The following is an 18,389-nucleotide window of genomic DNA, read 5'->3' as shown; positions in this document are numbered from 1 at the left end:
GAAAGAAGCAAGAACCTGTAAGAATCTCAGGGTGGAAGTCATATATGCTAGCTTCGATGATCTGGTTTCGTGGCAGGGGCTGGTTCAAGATCTTGGGGTTCAAGTAGAGGTTGATTAGCTCAACGTCATTAGGGCGGAACCTATACCCAGGCGGGAGAGTTTTGAAGTAATCATCCGGCTTCACGGCCTCCATTGTTGGACTACGTACGTACAAAGATATTTTGATCGAGAAGATCGAAAACGTAAGCTTGAAAACTCAAGAACTCTATCTCCCTTAAAAGTTTATATTGAGTGAGTTTAAGTAGAGAGATGAGTTTGATTGGTAGCACATCTCTTCTTCGATCAGGAGATAGTTTCATTAATTACTATCTTTTCAATTTTCAAATATCAAATATATATGATCGATACAAGACTCGTTCTATTCTCGATCACTCGGAAATATTGTTTTTTGATTAATGTTTAAAATTTGTATATTGTACGTTTAATATAATCTACATGCATTATCTTTTCAAAAATCTAAGTGATTTAACTTGATTCAAATATTTATCACTAAAGATTGTTTCAAATATATATACACCCATATATATATATATATTTCTTTTTTCAAATATGCACCCATATAAACAAGAATCGAACTAATTTTTGAAATTTAAGATATATGTTATCCAAACGCTTATTATGATTTCTGTTCAGGTATACATGACATTAATTAAGATACTTTTATTATATAAGTGAACCAATTGAGATATATTAGTCAAACAATTCGAAAATAACACCTATTCAATCGGAACATTAATTCAATCTCAAAGATCCGATCCTCCCTTGTCTCCTCTTTTCTCCTCAATTAATAAATATAAATAAAAAATCAAGCAAATTAAATAGTTCAATTTAATATTTGAGGAATATTAAATTAACTACTCTCAACCTCTTAGCATCCTCTCCTGCTAACTTTTTTGCCTCGGAATAAGTTTTAGGGAATTAGCACAAAACAAGTATTTTGTGCATTTCCTTGAAAGGACGTGAAAACACAAAATTTATTCATTATCCACAATCAAAAATTCAAAAAAACCATGAAATAAATAACAAAACAACGAGAAAGATTAAAAGATAAAGATATGGTGTTTTCAAAACACCCACTTTTGTTATTCTATGATGATATGTCATCCTCTTAATTGAATGTATAGAAAACTTGATTTGTGCCAAGTTCCTATGGATCGAAGTTATTCTCTTTTGCCCTTGTTAAGTTTTCCAATTCTAAAGTTTAATAGAGTTTAGTCCACGTAGTTTACTTAATTTATAATAAGCTAGAATGTAGCTAGTATTAAAAAATTTTGAGAGATCACTCCATGAGCTGGTTATCACGTCTCATGAATCGGGGGTTACTAGTTCAAAAAATTTAAAAATAACAAGTTACTCTCCTATGTCAAATGTCAAATTCACGTGTTATTTACAATAAAAAAAATATAAATATATAAAAATTTAAAACTAAAAAAATATATATAAACAAGATAAGGGCTGGGAAATTTGAACTTACTCCCTATCAAGCCATCATGGTTTGTTCAATTGAGCATTGGCACTTTCATCAAGGAACAAGCTAGCAACAAAACTGTATGCAGCACGAACAATGAACACATGGGACCTTAATGTATCAGAGGAAAACAGGAATTAAAAAGAAATAATGTAGACCCAAATCGGCATTCATGTCAAAAGGAAAATAAACTCAATTTGTTTCACTCTTCTCAATTTTCTCATCAGCCAAACAGAGAAACCACTTTTTCTTATTATTTGATCGATTTTCTTCAGCATCCGAACAAACCCCAAGATGCAAAGAAGCATTCCAGGAAAATATGAAGCGAGAAAAGTAAAAGTGGAGGAGACTCTAAGTGGAAAGCAAAGAGAGCAGTGGAGTTTCAATAGAATGAAGAGCAGAGACAGCAGAGTCGAGGACTTGCTTGTATCGATCCAGGATGGCAATCCAAGCTCCATGTTTACCAAAGTGCGTTGAAATCTCGAACCCATTTCCAGAGCAGCCACTGGAGAAAGACATATACTTGGATTGTGAAGACATATACTAAAATACTTTTATTAAGTGAACTAATTGAGATAAATTAGTCAAACAATTCGAAAATAACACCTATTCTGAACATTAATTCAATCTCATAAAACAAATAATTAAATAGTTCAATTTAATATTCTTAATTAAATACTCTCAACCTCTTAGGATCCTCTTCAATTTATTTGAACGGGAGATTATCTAGTTAGTTATATTAGAGTCCTCTTAAAATCCTCTTTAGTTTATTTGAACCGGAGATTATTCAGTTAGTTATATTGGAGTGGTATTTTTGTCCCCTCAAAAAGTGAAAAGACAAAAATATTCATCAAATATAACGAACTGAACTGGAGAGGTTCATGTTACTATTTTGCTTGAAAATAACTTTAATAGGAACTTGGCACAAAATAAATATTTTGTGCATTTCCTTTGAAACTACAAAAGTGAGTGGAAACTACAAAAGTGAGTGTCATCAAAACACAAAATCTATTCTTTATCCACATTCAATTTTATTTATTTATTTATTTAAAAAAAAAAAAAAAAAACATGAAATAAAGAACAAAACAAAAGAGAAAGGTAAAGGAAAGATATGGTGTTTTCAAAATATTCACTTTTGTTAGTCCGCGTTGATGTGTCATCCTCTCAATAGAAAGTACAAAAAACTTGTCTCAAGTCTCTATAAAAGTTATTCTCTTTTTGCCCTTATTAAGTTTTCCAGTTCTAAAGTTTAACAGAGTTTAGTCAATGTAGTGTACTTGATTAACAATAAGCTAGAATGCAATATTAAAATGTTTTGAGGTAACTCAATCGGCTGTGGATCATGCCTCATGAAACGGATGTCATTAATTAAAAAAAAAAAAAAAAAAAATACATTTTTGAAACGATTTGATTGATTTTTGAAAGATAATGTGAATTCTATTAAACAATCTGAGTGAGAATAGAACTCTTCTATCATATTTGATATTTGAAAATTGAAAATTTCATTAATTACTATCTTTTCAATTTTCAAATATTAAATATGATGAAGAGTTCTATCCTTACTCAGATTTTAACACTTTAAAGATTAGTTATATATAAAGATAAATATTTTTAAAAAACAATTTGTATATTGTTTAGTAAAATCTACATTATATTTAAAAAATCAGACTCTAAAAAGACTTATAGCATTGCTCCGATTCAAATATTTATCTGTTAAGATTGAGATTTCTTCTCGTTCAACTCTACTTATATTTTTTTCAAATATGCTATTGAATCTGTTGCACCCATATGGGGGTGTTATAGATGTAATTGTAAATTTAAAAAAGAGTAGATAAGGGATAAACAAGGGTCGAACGTAATTTTTGAAATTTGACATGTATGTTATCCAAAGATTCTTGTTTATTGTTTGATCGATTTTCTTGAACGAGAACAAGCAACAAAACTGTATGCCAAATTTCGAAAATTACGTTAGACTCTTGTTTATCTCTTATCTACTCTTTTTTAAATTTACAATTACATCTATAACACCCCCATATGGCCGGGTGCAACAGATTCAATAGCATATTTGAAAAAAATATAAATAGAGTTGAACGAGAAGAAATCTAAAAAGTATATCCAAAAAAAAAATCTTAACTGATAAATATTTTAATCGAGTTAAATCACTTAGTTTTTTCAAAATACCCAGTTATGGGGTATTTTTGTCCCCTCAAAAAGTGAAAAGACAAAATTATCTTTCAAATATAACTAACTGAATCCTAGCTCCTCTCCAATTGCAGAGGATCCTGTAATTCTTTTGCAAAATAATTTTTTATAGGACTTAGCACAAAACAAGTATTTTGTGCCTTTGCTTGAAAGAATGTGAAACAACAAAAGTGAGCGTTGTGAAAACACAAAATCTATTCATTATCCACATTCAAAATTAAAAAAGAAAAAAAAAAAAAACCATGAAATAAAGAACAAAACAAACGATAAAGATAAAGATATAGTGTTCTTAAAAAACTCACTTTTGTTATTCTATGCTGATATGTCATCCTCTCAATATAATGCATAAAAGACTTGATTTGTGTCAAGTTCATATAGAAGTTATTCTATTTTTGCCCTTATTAAGTTTTCTAATTCTAAAGTTTAATAGATCGAGTTTAGTCCATATAGTTAGTTTAATCGAATTACAATAAGCTAGAATGTCTTACAATAAGCTAGAATGGCGAGTTGAGAAAGTGGAGAGCAAAGCGAGACAAGAGTGAATTTTAATTTTCTTAACTTTCATTTTTATATACTTTATATATTTATAATTTGATTATTTATATATTTTTTTATTATGAGTGATATGTGTCGTGATTTTATTGGCTATGATATGACATACTAACAAAATCTAACAATTTTTTTGACAAAAGGGAGTAATTTGTTATTTATGCATATTTCAGAGATCCCCCAAAACATTTTGATACCACATTAAAGCTTATTGTAAATCAAGTAAACCAAAATGATTGATTTTGCATTTTTCTCAAAATTTATCTACACAAGTTGGCGTTATACAAAGGAAAACCCTAGAAGCCATCTCTTGGCCATTCTCCTAAAAAAATAGTTTTGAGAGAAGGAGGGAGCAGATCTGCTCCCTCTTGATCCCCTCTCCTCTCATTCCCCTTCTACTCCCCGCTCATACCCTCCCCCTCCCCTTCGGGTTTTTTTATTTTTTTTATTTTTTTATTTATGTTTCTAGGAATTCTCCAAGCAAATCAGCAACTTTCAACCTCTCCACTATACGTCCGTCCACCTTCTATCATGTTGTGCCATTCATCTCCTCCCCAGCCGCTGCTACTGCTTTCTGGTTGTTTGTTTGTGTTTTTTGTTTTAAATAAGAGGTTTCTTCTCTCTACATATGCTCTCATGAGTGAGGATGAATAATTAGGTGTGAGGGGTTATTTCTCACGGCTTGAATAGTTTTGGTATAAGGGGTAATCTCTCATGGCCGGTTTAAATAAATTTTATAAGAAAATTTGGCTACCCATGTCGTATATCTAGTATGCTCAGAGCAGATCTGCTCTTTAATTGTGTTTGTACATGGATTAACAAAAGATAGAAGTCATAAATAGCACTTAATTATAAGAATTTTTGTTTGTCTCTATGACTATATATGTAAAATCATAGCACGTGGCTATAATTAACAATATTAATAAGCAAAATGAGTAGTTTTGAAACCTATCAAAAGAAAAACACAAAGCATTCTCTTTTTCTACCAGAATATTAATATTCCTTGAGTCCCACTATGATGTTAAAACAAATTAACTGATTAATTCACATTTTTAAACTCTAATCCTCCTTATATATATATATATATATATATATACACACGGAAGAGAACTGGTCCAAAAATGCAATGCAAACTTGTTTAATAAATTTGAATTTCTCTAATCCAAATTGATGCTAAATTAATTATTATTTTTTTTTAAAAAAAAAAAGACCTGAATTAACAAAAAATAAAAGAAAAAAAAAAAACCGCAAAGAAACTAACGGAAACCAGAATCCGTTCATTAGTAAATTACTTATTTAACCCCACCATCCACCCATTCTTTTAAATTTGTATTTCTCTAATCCACCCGTTCATTAGTAATCTAAATTTAAATCAAGAAGATCTCTCAACTTCCCTCCAAGAAAATGGACCCCAAAAAATCTTCCTCTGCTTCGCCATTCCCTGCACCCAAGGCCTCCACCTATCTCCCACCGTTTGATGCTTCTCCATCAACGTCCCAAGAATACCTTAGCGCCCTCGGGTTTCCCCGCGGTAAGGATCACACCAAAGCCGTGGAGGTCGTCCTTTCCCGCCACCCGCAGATTATGCAATGCCTCCTTCACTACAAAATGGGGTCGCTCATCGGCGACTCGTCCGCCCGGATGCTCGAACAGCTCAACGACTCCGTCAAGTTCTCCCGCCAAGCTCTAGCCCAGTCCCCAAACTCCATCTCCTTCGCACTCTTCTATGCCATCTTGCTCTTCGAACTGGCCCGAAACGATGCCGGTTCGTACAACGCCGTGGTCCATGAATGCGAGCGGGCTTTGCTGATCGAGAACCCGACGGAGCCAGGGTGCAGAGTCCCGTTTTCGGCCTCCCGACAGCAGAAGATGAGGAAGAAACTCGTGGAGCTGATAAAAAAATCCAAGAGGAAGATCATCGTTCTTGGAGGCGGGAACAGAAGGGACAAGTGGAAACGGCTCCTAGTGGATAATTCCCTGGCGGAAGTAAAGGCCGAGGTCGAGGCTTTGCTAGGGAGAAAGAAGGAGATTGCAATGCCGAGGCCGTCGCATTTCACATCGATCAAGAAGCACAAGAAAGTCAAGTCGAATGTTGCTACGTTCACACGAGTCAGGGCCTTCTGGAATGACAGCATGAGTGTGGAAAAAAAGAGGGAGTTTTTGAGAATCGGAATTGAAGACCTCAAAGCATATTTGGATAAGAATGATTTGCGAATGGCGAAAGAGGTTTTGACGGAAGCAATTGATTACGGCAAGGCGAAGAAGCTATGGAGGTTTTGGGCATGCTATTGCTGCGGAGAGAGGGTTCTTGATTCAGATTTCAGCGATCATATTTGGAATCATTTAGGTACTCTATCGAACAGTTCTCTATTGCTTATGCCGGATGAAGCTCCCGAAATAGCCGTTGATGATATATACGAAAACTTCGTTTGGAATCCCGTGAAATTGATTTACGCGGCCAAGATCATGGAGAGCTGGTCCGACCCTTCAGATTGGCCTTCTGTTGAAGACAGTGAGCGGACAAAAATCATCGAGAGAATTCGTGCGAAACTGCAATTGTTTAGAAGTAACAAATGTCTTGCTAGGAGCCATTTGTATGAACTGCAGTACTTGATAACGAAGTTGCTGAAAAACTATACGATTCATAAATCGTTGATTGATGGTCTGTGGCTTCGTCACACGCTCAACTTGATACGCTTTTTGGAGGTTCCGGAGCTCAAGATTGTTCTTGAGTTCTTGGAAGAAGTGGCCAGTGCTTGCGCATTGCATTGCCTTGGTGCGATCTTTTCGGAGGATGACGATCAGAGGTTTTGGGGCTATGCTCGAGAGAGAATTGTTTTCAACAGCGACTTCTCAGCTCTCCTTTTTGATGACCGGTTGTTGCGGGGAGAGATTGTTGAGCCGGACAGTGGAATTGCAGTGGTAACTTCAATAGCTGAAGATTGTGACGCGGATTGTGATAGTGATCCTTTGCGTTTGGATGACTGGTTGTTGGGAGGAGAGACTGTTCAGGCGCCGGATATTGGAAGTTCAGTGAAAACTATTATTGCTGAAGATAGTGATGCTTTGGTTGATTGGCTGTGGACGGAACATCCTACAATTGGGGAACAAATAAAGGCATGGACAAGTGTGAGAAAAGCTAACCAAATTCGGGGAAGGGAGTTGTACAAGATTCTTGAAGATGAATCTCGCCGTTTGCTCCAAATGTATGAAAGAAAAGGCAAGTATTTAAGATATCAGAAATCATTGCAGAATGTTGAGAGGTTATGTTCTGATGAAAATCGGAAAAGGGAACAAATATCATCCCAAGGTAATTATGTATCCCTGTTGTTCAAACGGTGGAAAGAGCTCGAGATTGAGAGTAAGTATGGTGATGAGACTCACGGTGCTGCTGAATTGGATATCATATGGAGTATTATGAAGGATTCAAAAGCAGATTTTGAAATTCCAATGGTAATCCAGTGGCAGATAAACCGCTTGGCTCAAGAGGTAAATTAATGCTTGTTTAATCCATTCTTGTTCCTTTATGGCCTCTCACCATGTCAAGTGTTGCAGCTTTGTAAACTTGATGCTATAATCATGATGACTCTTGCTTCCATTCGGCAAGCTATGCTGGTATCTATGTTTGACTACCGGTTTGTTATGTTGCCCCAGTTGAAGTCATTCATGAAGGTTTGTATTGGTGTTTTCTTGAATGTTTTTGACTACTTTTTTTATTGGCTATTGTTTTTATTTTTATTTTTTATTATTTGGGGATAAATCTTTCCTTTCTAGGCTCAGCTGGAGGATCTTGTCAACAAAGATAATGCTGCTGCAGCAGAGGCTCTGTTAGCAGAGGTTGCTCCTGATGCCAAGACCACTAACAAAAGAGGAAGACGAGGACAGGGAAAATCAAAGCAGAAAACGTTGTCTTCTATATAAAGCTGAGGTTGGTGTAACTGGTTTTGTTATCAACGTTGTCTTGTATATATATATATATAATACACAATTTCTGTATTGTAGTCAGCTGGTCCCTAATGAAGATGTTGGTTCAAGTGAGCTGCAACACTTTGCATAAAAAGGTTGGCCTCATGGGTTCAATACTTTATAGTTACTGACAATGATAATGATGATGAAAGGGAAATTATAGTTCTAGTTTCTGAAGAATTTGATAAGTGTCTCACTTTCCTTTATTGGGTCAAAATTTATAATGAGATAGCAACGAACTTAGGGACCGTTTAAGTTTTTTATTTAAAAATAACGATTTGAAAACATGTAATATGAAAAAGGGTTTGCAATTTGAAAACACGCAATCTAAAAATGTGATTTTTAAAAATGCAATTAAATTGTTTTGTAAAATTACAATTTAACCTTACTTGTCATGTTCCTTAATTGTCTGTGATTGTGGTGAACGTACATGGACACTTAGTGACTTGTCTATTTGAATTCATTTATAGGATGGTTATCCTGTGTTTGTTCTTATTAAGTGAAATAATTGGAGAATATTGGATTTTGAGTCAAATTAAATGGTTTTTAGCCTTGTTTGGTAAAAGGGTTGGAGTTGGCTTAGACACAGTTCACCACCATTTCTCAAAAAAATCAACATCAAAACATTTTAACTTTTTTTATTTTTTATATCACATCATTCACTTTTTATTATTATTCAAATAAAAAAAATCACTACAAAACAAAATTTTTTCACTTTTTCATACCACTTTTTTACTTTTTTATATAAAACATTCTTACTTTTTTTTTTTCACATCAATCTACATCAACTACAGTGTCTAGGCCAACCCATTTACCAAACACCACCAAAAGCTGAAGAGGTATGCGTAGATGAACGGTTATTAATACAAAGAGATAAAATCTTAGAAAATGAACCACAACAAATCCTCCTCTGCTTCACCACCTCCGCCCTCCACCCATCCGACGCTGTCCAATTCTTCTTCATTCACGTTCATCCTCCAAGAATGCAATTGCGACCTCTGGTCTCTCGGCATTGGGGACTACATCAAAGCCGCAGAATTAGCGGAGGCTGCCATTTCCCGCCACTTAGGCTCCACGCTTCTCCACCACGCCCGAAGCCTTATCCACTACAAAATCGGGTTGCAAATCAGCGACTCTACCACGGCGAGGCTCAAACACCTTAACAAATCCCTCGAGTCATCACGCCAGGCGCTTGCGCTGTCCCCGAAGGCCACCACCACGCCTGAAGCCTTATCCACTACAAAATCGGGTTGCAAATCCGCGACTCTGCCACGGTGAGGCTCGAACACCTTAACAAATCCCTCGAGTCATCACGCCAGGCGCTTGCGCTGTCCCCGAAGGCCATCTCCTTCGTGCCCTTACATGCCATTTTGCTCTTTGAACTCGCCGAGGGCGACAACGTTTCTTCAGGCTTTGAGGCAGTGATCCAACAATGCGAGTGTGCACTGCTAATCCAGAATCCCACGGGCCCAGCCTCTTCAGTCAAGAAATCAAAAAAGCGACTCGTGGAGATTATTGAGAAATCACACGCAAAGATCATTCTTCTTGAATGGAGGCGGTTCCTGGAGGCGAAGGTAACGGTCAAATTCAAGGCTATGCAACAGAGAGATCTGGTCGGCAACCATGCTGCAGAGAAGAAAACTGACAAAGGAGATGTTAATGTAAGAGAAGAACCGGGAAAATCAAAGGATAAAGAAGATGTTTGTTCAAGTGAGCAACAATACTCTGAACCACCTCAAACATGTATAGCTTGGTTTCTAATATTGTTTCGGCTTTGTGATGTTTCGAGGTGGTAGTGGTAGGTCTAGGATTTGAAAAAACATTCTACTTAATAGCATTTCGCAATTTTTAATGGCATTTACATGTTTTCATAATAAAAATGGGTATTTGTTTGTTTTTTTTAGTATGAAAAGTTGTTTAGGTTATTGGGTTTTGATGTGTGGTTGTTCAAATTTTAAATTTTTCCCAACCCCTCAAAACTTGGCACGCTAATATTCTGAAAAATGCTTCATTTCTTTTTCTAATCCTTCTCTCATCCTCCCACTTTTAAAATTATCATTGGATCTGTGGGACCTCATGGACTCCATAGATCCTTACAGATCTAATGATGATTTTGAAAAATAAGAAGATGGGAGAAGAACCCGAATATGTGTAGCACTTCTAATCTCCTCAACATTCTTAAATGTCCATCTTTCAGCATTCTTGTTTATGTGACACATTTTACATCCACTTATTTTCTTTTAAAAAAAAAAAAAAAAAAAAACTAAGAGATGGACACTTGACAGTGGTAAATAGCATTTCTCAATGTTAAAACATTAAATTGCTTACCTTTGTAACAAATACATATCTAAACCATTGTGCGATGCCATCACCTGTTTTGGGCAATTCCTGCATTGAATATCTCCCTGATTTGCACCTTTACCTGTAAAAGTAGAGAAAAATAACACCCATTATTAACATGAAAACAATAGTCACGACTTTCTGGCCACGACTCCCTGTGACATATTTGAAAGATCACCTTTTTCTGTTTATAAGCAACAGGCTGTATAATGAAGCCATGGGAAGCCCAAGACGTTGAGCTCTGCTACTTCTTCTGATTTAGATTTTACAAGGAGGATGTGCCCGTATTAAGCAATATAAAGCTGCTGCAACATACTTTTTTAGACGAAAGCCAAACTGAAACTAGAGAAATATATGTGCATGTGGTTGTGCATATGAGACTAGACACACAAATGCATGAGAGAGAGAGAGAGCCAAGAGAACCACATGGAGGTTTGATCTTCCAAGTTGGGTCTGTAAAACCAGAAGAGAAACATTAGCATGTATCATTTTTTCATCTCCTATCAACCAAAAGGCTCACTATCAGTGCATTGGTTGTTTCGGAAGAAAAATGGCCATCATGTTATTGCTAATGCACAGAAAATAATTAAAAAATAATTATGTTTCCTGAACAGGGAAAGGAAACATTTATGCGCATTATGCCATAAATTCTGAACCAGTTGGCTTTCAGCCAGTAAATACTAGGACAATGGAATGCATCCAATCGGTCCAAAAGGAACTATAAGAGATAGCAGTGATTATAACAAACTTCTATGAGATAAACCTCACAATAATGAAAACAAGAATATCACATCAAAGCCTAGAAGAGAACTATCAAGATATCATTGGGCTCAAGCAACATTGCTATATATTCAACATGCAGATTTTCTTTCTTCCATAGAAAAAGTCAAGTTTACAATGTCACCAAATAATTTGTCAGTAACAACTAAAATTACACCAGAATGTTAAACTCAGATCCATCTCCCAGCTTCGCGAGTGTTAACGTTGAAAGGTACCATTTGCTGGCTAATGTTTCTTCTCATTTGACACTCCATTTTCAACTCGGTTATCAAACCCGTGATAAGGAACTTCAACCATGGGCTTAGGCAAGGGACGCCCATTGAAGTCCTCAGGAAAGAATTCAAAATCAGGGCCAAAGTTGAACTTGACAACACAATTTGGCTGATTTGGAAGAGTATACATTGAAGCAGCCGGGTAGTAGCGACCACCATATAGATCCTTGAAAGCAACCCCTTGGCAAACCCCGTTTTTGAAGAAAGATATCTCACTTCCTGCACAGAAGAGACAATATTGGCACACCTCCCAAAGAAAAAAAAATACAATTTGGATATTAACATTCTAAGTTTAACACAAATAAATAAATAAACAATCAACCATGCTTACAGTGAACAAAATTTCAAGAAGTGCTGATCAAACCCTGGAAATTTGACAAAACATTTAATCAAATAGTTGACAAAGAGTGCAACACTTTTTTCTAGCGCACGAGTCAGGTGTTTTTTTTATTGTCATCTGGTTGAACGGGTCAAGGTAAAACCAAACCCGGTTACTTGAATGAGGTTCAAGCATCATTGCCATCAGACTGTGCCAGCAGTAAAGCAAAGCTCTAGTTTCCTCTTCTGTTGAAAGTTACACGCCACGTATTTCAAACACTCAAAACAGAAAGGAATTAAATATAAGTTTTTAAAAGTCAAAGCATGCTTGGACTCCTGCAGTTCAAAATCTTCTCTCATACCGGACTCTCTTGTTCCTGTCCACCAAGGGGTAGGGTCATGTTGAAAACCATAATTTATTTTCTCATGCAATCCTTTCTCTACTGATTCTTAATGCCAACCTTATGAACAATTTTGCAAGGAAAAAATAACGGATAATAAATCCAGGAGTTAAAACAAAACATGTGGATTATGAGAAGGATCTAGGGACAACTCAGAAGGTTCAGTCCAGCAAAATAAGAATTGCAAACCATCTAGACAATCTAGGAGCAGTCAACATGTCGATTATTCATTTCCTACTAATCCCCAACTGGATATGCTTATCACAACAAGCAGTCAATACACAAAAGCAACCATTCCGAATCAAGAACTGATCTTTTCCATGTTTCCACCATGAGCAGTAAGAATATGTTCCATATAATCACTTATCAAAAATATGTTCCATATAATAAGTGCAAACTATCTAAGAATCAAGCTGAGTTACTTCTTTCTTCTTTAAAGTTAATCATGCAACCATATATTGTAATCAATTGAGCCATTGTACATTTCCCTCCAGAAATTCTTCATTAGGTCAAACTCTCTCTCTCTCTCTCTCTATATGTGTGTGTGTGTGTGCGTGTGTGTGCAGACGGCTATACAGACATGGTGGAGAACAATAGAGAAGGTGCATCAACGTTCTCCACTATAATAGAAATAATTTTTACTTTTGTTGTCACTTTATTTATCAGCCAAGCATTCTTCTTATGGCTAGATCCAATCTCCTGTCACACAAAGCATACATCCCATCTTCAATGCGTTTTCAATTTCAAAGTCATTGCAGAAATACTTGCAACTATGTTAACCAAAGAACCAAACCAACTCAACCACTTCATTTTAGTTTGGTTCAGTTTCTTCTAATTTTTCACTCAATCTCGAAACCTGTAACCTTATAAAATATACTTCATGTACCCCTCAACATTTTTTGCGTTTTTATTAGTGATAATTTATCTAATCACTGTAAATATTTAATAATTGAACAGATTTTTGTTCCAGAGTGCACCTCATTTAGTTGGTTAGAAAGATAAAAAATCAGTAGACCAAAATCAAAATCTATAATTTCATTGGCCATAACCCAAAACCTAAACCAACCGAATTTGATTTAGGTTGGTTGAGTTTATCTGATAAAAAGTCAGTTTGGTTCTGAATTAGGTTCTTTAAAACTGACGATTGGTTCAGTTTCAAAAATGCCAAGGACCAAAACAGTCGCAACTCTAACATCCTCTCTTTTCCTCTTAGTTCAGTACTTATGTACACCGTCTCAATATTAGTGCAGGTTGCTTTAGAGGAAGTCAATTCACTTACTCAGAATACAATTTTGTTCTCTAATGAGTCTTACTACAAACACGATAAAATTATCTCAAATATTGTGCTTGAAATTTATGCAGCTGCTATCTAATTGGACCCTCATCAAACCTGCACACCATGTCAATCTAATTTGAGCTAACATTGGAGAATTAAAAGGAATAAAAGTATGGTCAAGGCCAACTATTTGTCCTGTGGCCAAAGTGGGGTCAAACTAGAATACATAAGTATGCATTTCAAAGAAGAAAAAAAAACTATAAATGCAAAACTAATGATGCTTTCTTAATTCAAAATTAGAGGCCACAAGGACAAGAGGAAGATGAAAAGTAACATGAGTCTAGTGGGTAAGAAAGTATACAATGGCCAATAATCCAGAGTCCATATGCCTAGAAAAAACTGATTGGCTAACTGTAGATATGTATTGATGTAGGCAACTCCAAGTGATTGGAATACAAGGCTTCATTTAGTGGAGTACACTCGCATATGGTGTTATATTTTAGTAATAAATTTAAAAACCTTCTAACTAATTAATCGATCAATGAGGTCATTCCCAATCACCCTCTTTTTCCACTACAAGCACTATTTACCTAAATTCTAAATCAGAATCTTGAAACCAATAGAAGCATATAGACTAAACAAAGTAGAAGACCCCAAACATGTTTGAGATGATTACTAGGCTCAATTGGCCTGAGCTACTCAATGAGATTCCAACAACAAAGAATCTTGTTCCTAGTAGCTACCAACTGTCAACAAATGTGAACCTTGACAGTCGAGCTCCAAAAACACATGAGCAGGCTCTCCCCCAACTTTAACAGGATCATAATCATGCCAAGTTCTATTTAACACCTAGCTATTTACTCGACCCAACGGTTAATAAGAAAGAAACCATCACCTAAATCTCCTAGACACAACCCATCAACACTACTTAAGTACTTAACAACAGTTATAACCAAGAATCGGCCAACACACATATCATCACATAATTCACATTGCAATAGAAATGACACACATTGTCACTAACGATAGCCAAAAAACACAAATTTACATGGTGGGCAAAGAACCACTCACCGGGCACCACTTTGGGGGCTTCCTCCTTGGCCTCCGGTGCGCAAGCATACCTCTGCCCCTTATACAGAACCAAATGGGGCGGCTTAGGCGCGTATGACCCGCCCTCCGGCAAGTTAATGTAGAACCCAATAACATCACCTTCTTTGTACCCCTCCTCACCATACTTTTCCCTCAATGCCTTGTGCACTTTGCTCCCATCAATGTCCCTGTACCCAAAGCTGTTCCCGTCATACCCAACCGGCGCCTGGAGGTCCCCCTTCTCCGTCGACCAGCCGAGGCGGGTGTGCCCGGACTCACCCAACCTCACAACCTTTATCTCGAAGTACCACGCGCCCTCCACGACCCCTCTGGTGGCTCTCACCATTCTGTACCCTTTGGTGCTCCCGGCGCTCAAGCGGTCGTCGCTGAGCTCGACCTTCTCGGCCTTGTATATCTTGGAGAGGCAGATTCTCATGTCCAGCGTGTCGTCGGACTTGTCCGGGAACTTCTGGACCGGGGTGATGAGGACGGTGTCCTCGGCAGGCGCGTTGTGATGGTTGTTGGACTTGTTCTTCTTCTTGCCCTTGCGGGTCGACTTGGTGACCCACACGTTATTGTTCTTCTTCTTCGATTTCTTTGCCGTCGTTGTGGTCGGAGGGGCGGGCGTGGTGGCTATAACGGCGGCATTGGGTTGTTGTTGTGGTGGCTGATCGGGGTTTGGAGGCTGGGTTGTGGTGAGGGAGGAGAGGGGTTTCTGCTTCTTGGGTGGAGGGTCGTCGTCGTCCTCCTCCTCTTCGTCCTCGTCTTCGTCGTCGTTGTTGTTGGTGGTGGTGTTGGTGGTTGTAGTGTCGTTGTCGTTTTCGGTGGCGTTGTTGTCGTTGTCGTTGTGGGCGGATCTGGGGGACTTATTGGGGTCGTCTGAGTCGGAGGTCACGGGGTCCGGTTTCGAGCCGTTTTGGGGTTCGCTGGCAGTGGTGGAGGGCGACCCGGTGGAGGTGGCCGGTGGTGGTTTGGTGGTGGTGCGATGGCCGGATTCGTCTTCATCTTCGTCGTCGTCTCTGTAGGTGGCTTGGAGGGAGTCCATGGCGGTGGGGTTTAAGCTTTGGAAGCAGAGGTTTTTTGTTGGGAGATTCTTTAGGACTCCGTGAGTGCGTGTGATGTCGGGGTTTAAGAGAAGAGAGACAGAGATAGAGAGGAAGGGACAATGGAGGAGGCCAGGAGGAAGAGCGTGCGAGTGAGTGGAGTGCTTGGTTTACTTTGTGTTTGTTGGGGGGCTTTGGGTTTCTATAGTGATGGGCCTTTGGGAGGCCTTGGTTTTATTGGACTAGGATTGGGCTCAACTAGATTGCACTAAATCCCTTTTGTTTATGTGAGATTGTTGGAGAAATGATGAAATTGAGAGGAACCCGTATCTTATTCTAGAGAGATAATATTGTCAAAAAAAAAAAAAAAGTGAAATACCAATATTACCCCTCTTAAAATAAGAGATTGGCTCTGAGGATCCGTTTCCAAGATTGTTGGTATGTTCTCATATTATTGGACAAAGTTTTCTTTTAAATTGAATTATAAACAATTGTTTTAACTTCGTATAGGTGATTCTTAGATACAATTATGTTTTGAACAATTAGTTGATCATACGCCAAACCCTTTAACCAAGAGCACCTCCAAAACAAAAGGGAAGGAAGCTCAAAGTGTCCTATTGGGGGTCTAGTGAGGGTCACTTTGATGCTTAAGTCAGTATTTATACTGGAGAAGGAAAGTAGATTGAATAGTAAGTGTTCTGCTAAATTAGACATACTTTCAAATGACCCAACTTCCTTCTCTTTTAATGAATGACTTCTTGCATGTTGTTGGTTGAGAGAGAGAGGCTCAGAAGGTAACAAAATTTGATTATATGGCTCCCACTTCTTTTAACACACTTTACACTTTCATCATTTCTCGATAAAAACGAAATGTCAAAGGTCTAGGTATAATAGGTGCAAATTCTCTTTATGTTGTGTGCACTCATTTCTCTAAATCAAATTGGGTCCGACCGACCTAAGATCAATCTAGGCGACCTATATCAAATTGGGTCAAGCTTATCTGGAATGGATAAGATTTGGACGACTTATAAGTTTCATTGTTAATGGGCAAGCTTGAGATTGTGTCGGAGATAGGTTTAATAGTTGGGAGAAGGTCACCTCTAAGAGGCTTAATTGGGTGGTACACTATATTCTATTAAAAATGTATGTAAAAATCACATACTCTAAGGACAAATACCAGTTTAATAGAAAGAGTAACATAATTTTCTCTAACTTAATTTGAAAGAAAGCTTTGTCGCAATTTATTAACTTGAATATTGTTTTTATTTATTTTTCAATGGTTAGAAGATGTGACTCATGGTGAGAGTGCTAACACGATTGAGGGATAAATTAGGAGATTGAGGGATAAATTTGTGGGAAAAGGATGAGAAATAGTGATAATATGTTTGTATTGAAATTAAGAAGGGAGAGAAAAAGATAGAGAGTGCAAAACTAAGACACTAGAAAAGGAGAGAGACTTTAGAATTAAATGTATCAAAGTGATAGTTATTGATAAATATAAAAGGATAGCGTTGTTGAGTAATATTATACGTATGACTTTTATTTATTTTTTTTATCTTTTAAAGGTATCTATTTTTAAAATTACAATTGAATTAAAATTCACTAATGATTCATAAAAAAATCTAATGATAGTTTTAAAAATTATTTGGTCGATAAAAGGGAGAATAAATCTATTATTATAAAAAAAACTAGTTAAGTTGTAATTGAAAATCTCTATAATCGATTTTAAAACCTAATCTCACATAATAATAAATTAATATAAGACTTAACATTCGTAAGCTCTTTTATAATTTACATTATGTAATGGGTAATGGGTATAAAGGAGAAGCAAACCAAAACTTAGGTCTTATTAAATAATAATAATAATAATAATAATATTATTATTATTATTATTATTTACCCTCAAAGCAATTAGGAATTTCGTCAACCACCCGCGGCACCCACCAAACCATTCTGTGTACCTTTCTTTGTGGTCAAACAAAGATGACAAAGAAGTGGGAGATTTTGAAGGTCTTTTCGAGAGATAACATCATTGCTTGTCAAAAAGCGAAGCTTGACAAATTCCATGAAGAATACGTTGAATTTGAACAAGGAATTCAAGTCCTTCAAAATCTCCTATCCAAATTGCAATATATATATAAAACTAAAAAATAAATAAATAATTCAACAAAATTTAAATATAGTTTAAATCATATAAATATAATTTGTAATTTATTTTTTAAAGAAAATATTTTATCAGGACCATCCTGATAACACATTTTTTACGTCTCCAATCAATAACCGACACATAAGCAAAAACATAAAAAAGTGCACAAAAGTAAGTTTGACCAAAATACTTTAGATTTTAGGATAATAAAATCCCTAAAGGGCTAACCTCTCACTACTAGATTTGAGTTTTGAATTCAAAAACGAGTTTTGAGGTATTAGAAATTGGTTTTTGAGCATTAGAAATGGGTTTTTGGGCATGAGAAATGGGTTTTGGGACATTAGAAACGGGTTTTGAGGCATTAGAAACGAGTTTTGAGGTGGGTTACGGCTGGCAGGGTTTGAGGCGTTCACCGCCAGCCAGACCCGTGGTTTCAGCGAGACACATGCCGTCGGTCTGGCCTGGATCTTGTCGGCTAT

General features: G+C 36.7%; 2 protein-coding genes and 1 long non-coding RNA gene across 3 annotated transcripts; 1 reads left to right on the top strand and 2 right to left on the bottom strand.

Moving 5' to 3' along the window:
- Positions 1 to 5,683: 5,683 nt before the first annotated feature.
- Positions 5,684 to 8,541, top strand: LOC132163843 (uncharacterized). The gene is made up of 4 exons (XM_059574225.1): positions 5,684 to 7,768; positions 7,835 to 7,951; positions 8,054 to 8,207; positions 8,282 to 8,541. The coding sequence occupies exons 1-3, from the start codon at positions 5,684 to 5,686 to the stop codon at positions 8,198 to 8,200; spliced, it is 2,349 nt and encodes a 782-aa protein (XP_059430208.1). The 3' UTR covers positions 8,201 to 8,207; positions 8,282 to 8,541.
- A 434-nt stretch (positions 8,542 to 8,975) lies between these two features.
- On the bottom strand, positions 8,976 to 11,200 carry LOC132164440 (uncharacterized). The gene is made up of 3 exons (XR_009438376.1): positions 10,764 to 11,200; positions 10,574 to 10,667; positions 8,976 to 9,886 (listed from the first exon to the last, which is right to left on the bottom strand). It is a non-coding gene; the product is annotated as an uncharacterized LOC132164440 (long non-coding RNA).
- Positions 11,201 to 11,433: 233 nt separating this feature from the next.
- On the bottom strand, positions 11,434 to 15,920 carry LOC132164753 (protein TRAUCO). Its single transcript, XM_059575308.1, has 2 exons — positions 14,704 to 15,920; positions 11,434 to 11,856 (listed from the first exon to the last, which is right to left on the bottom strand). The coding sequence occupies exons 1-2, from the start codon at positions 15,764 to 15,766 to the stop codon at positions 11,591 to 11,593; spliced, it is 1,329 nt and encodes a 442-aa protein (XP_059431291.1). The 5' UTR covers positions 15,767 to 15,920; the 3' UTR covers positions 11,434 to 11,590.
- Between the last annotated feature and the right edge of the window lie 2,469 nt (positions 15,921 to 18,389).

The sequence above is a fragment of the Corylus avellana genome, chromosome ca10 (genome assembly GCF_901000735.1).
Source record: "Corylus avellana chromosome ca10, CavTom2PMs-1.0".
Lineage (NCBI taxonomy): Eukaryota > Viridiplantae > Streptophyta > Magnoliopsida > Fagales > Betulaceae > Corylus > Corylus avellana.
This window is presented reverse-complemented; position numbering and strand designations above follow the sequence as displayed.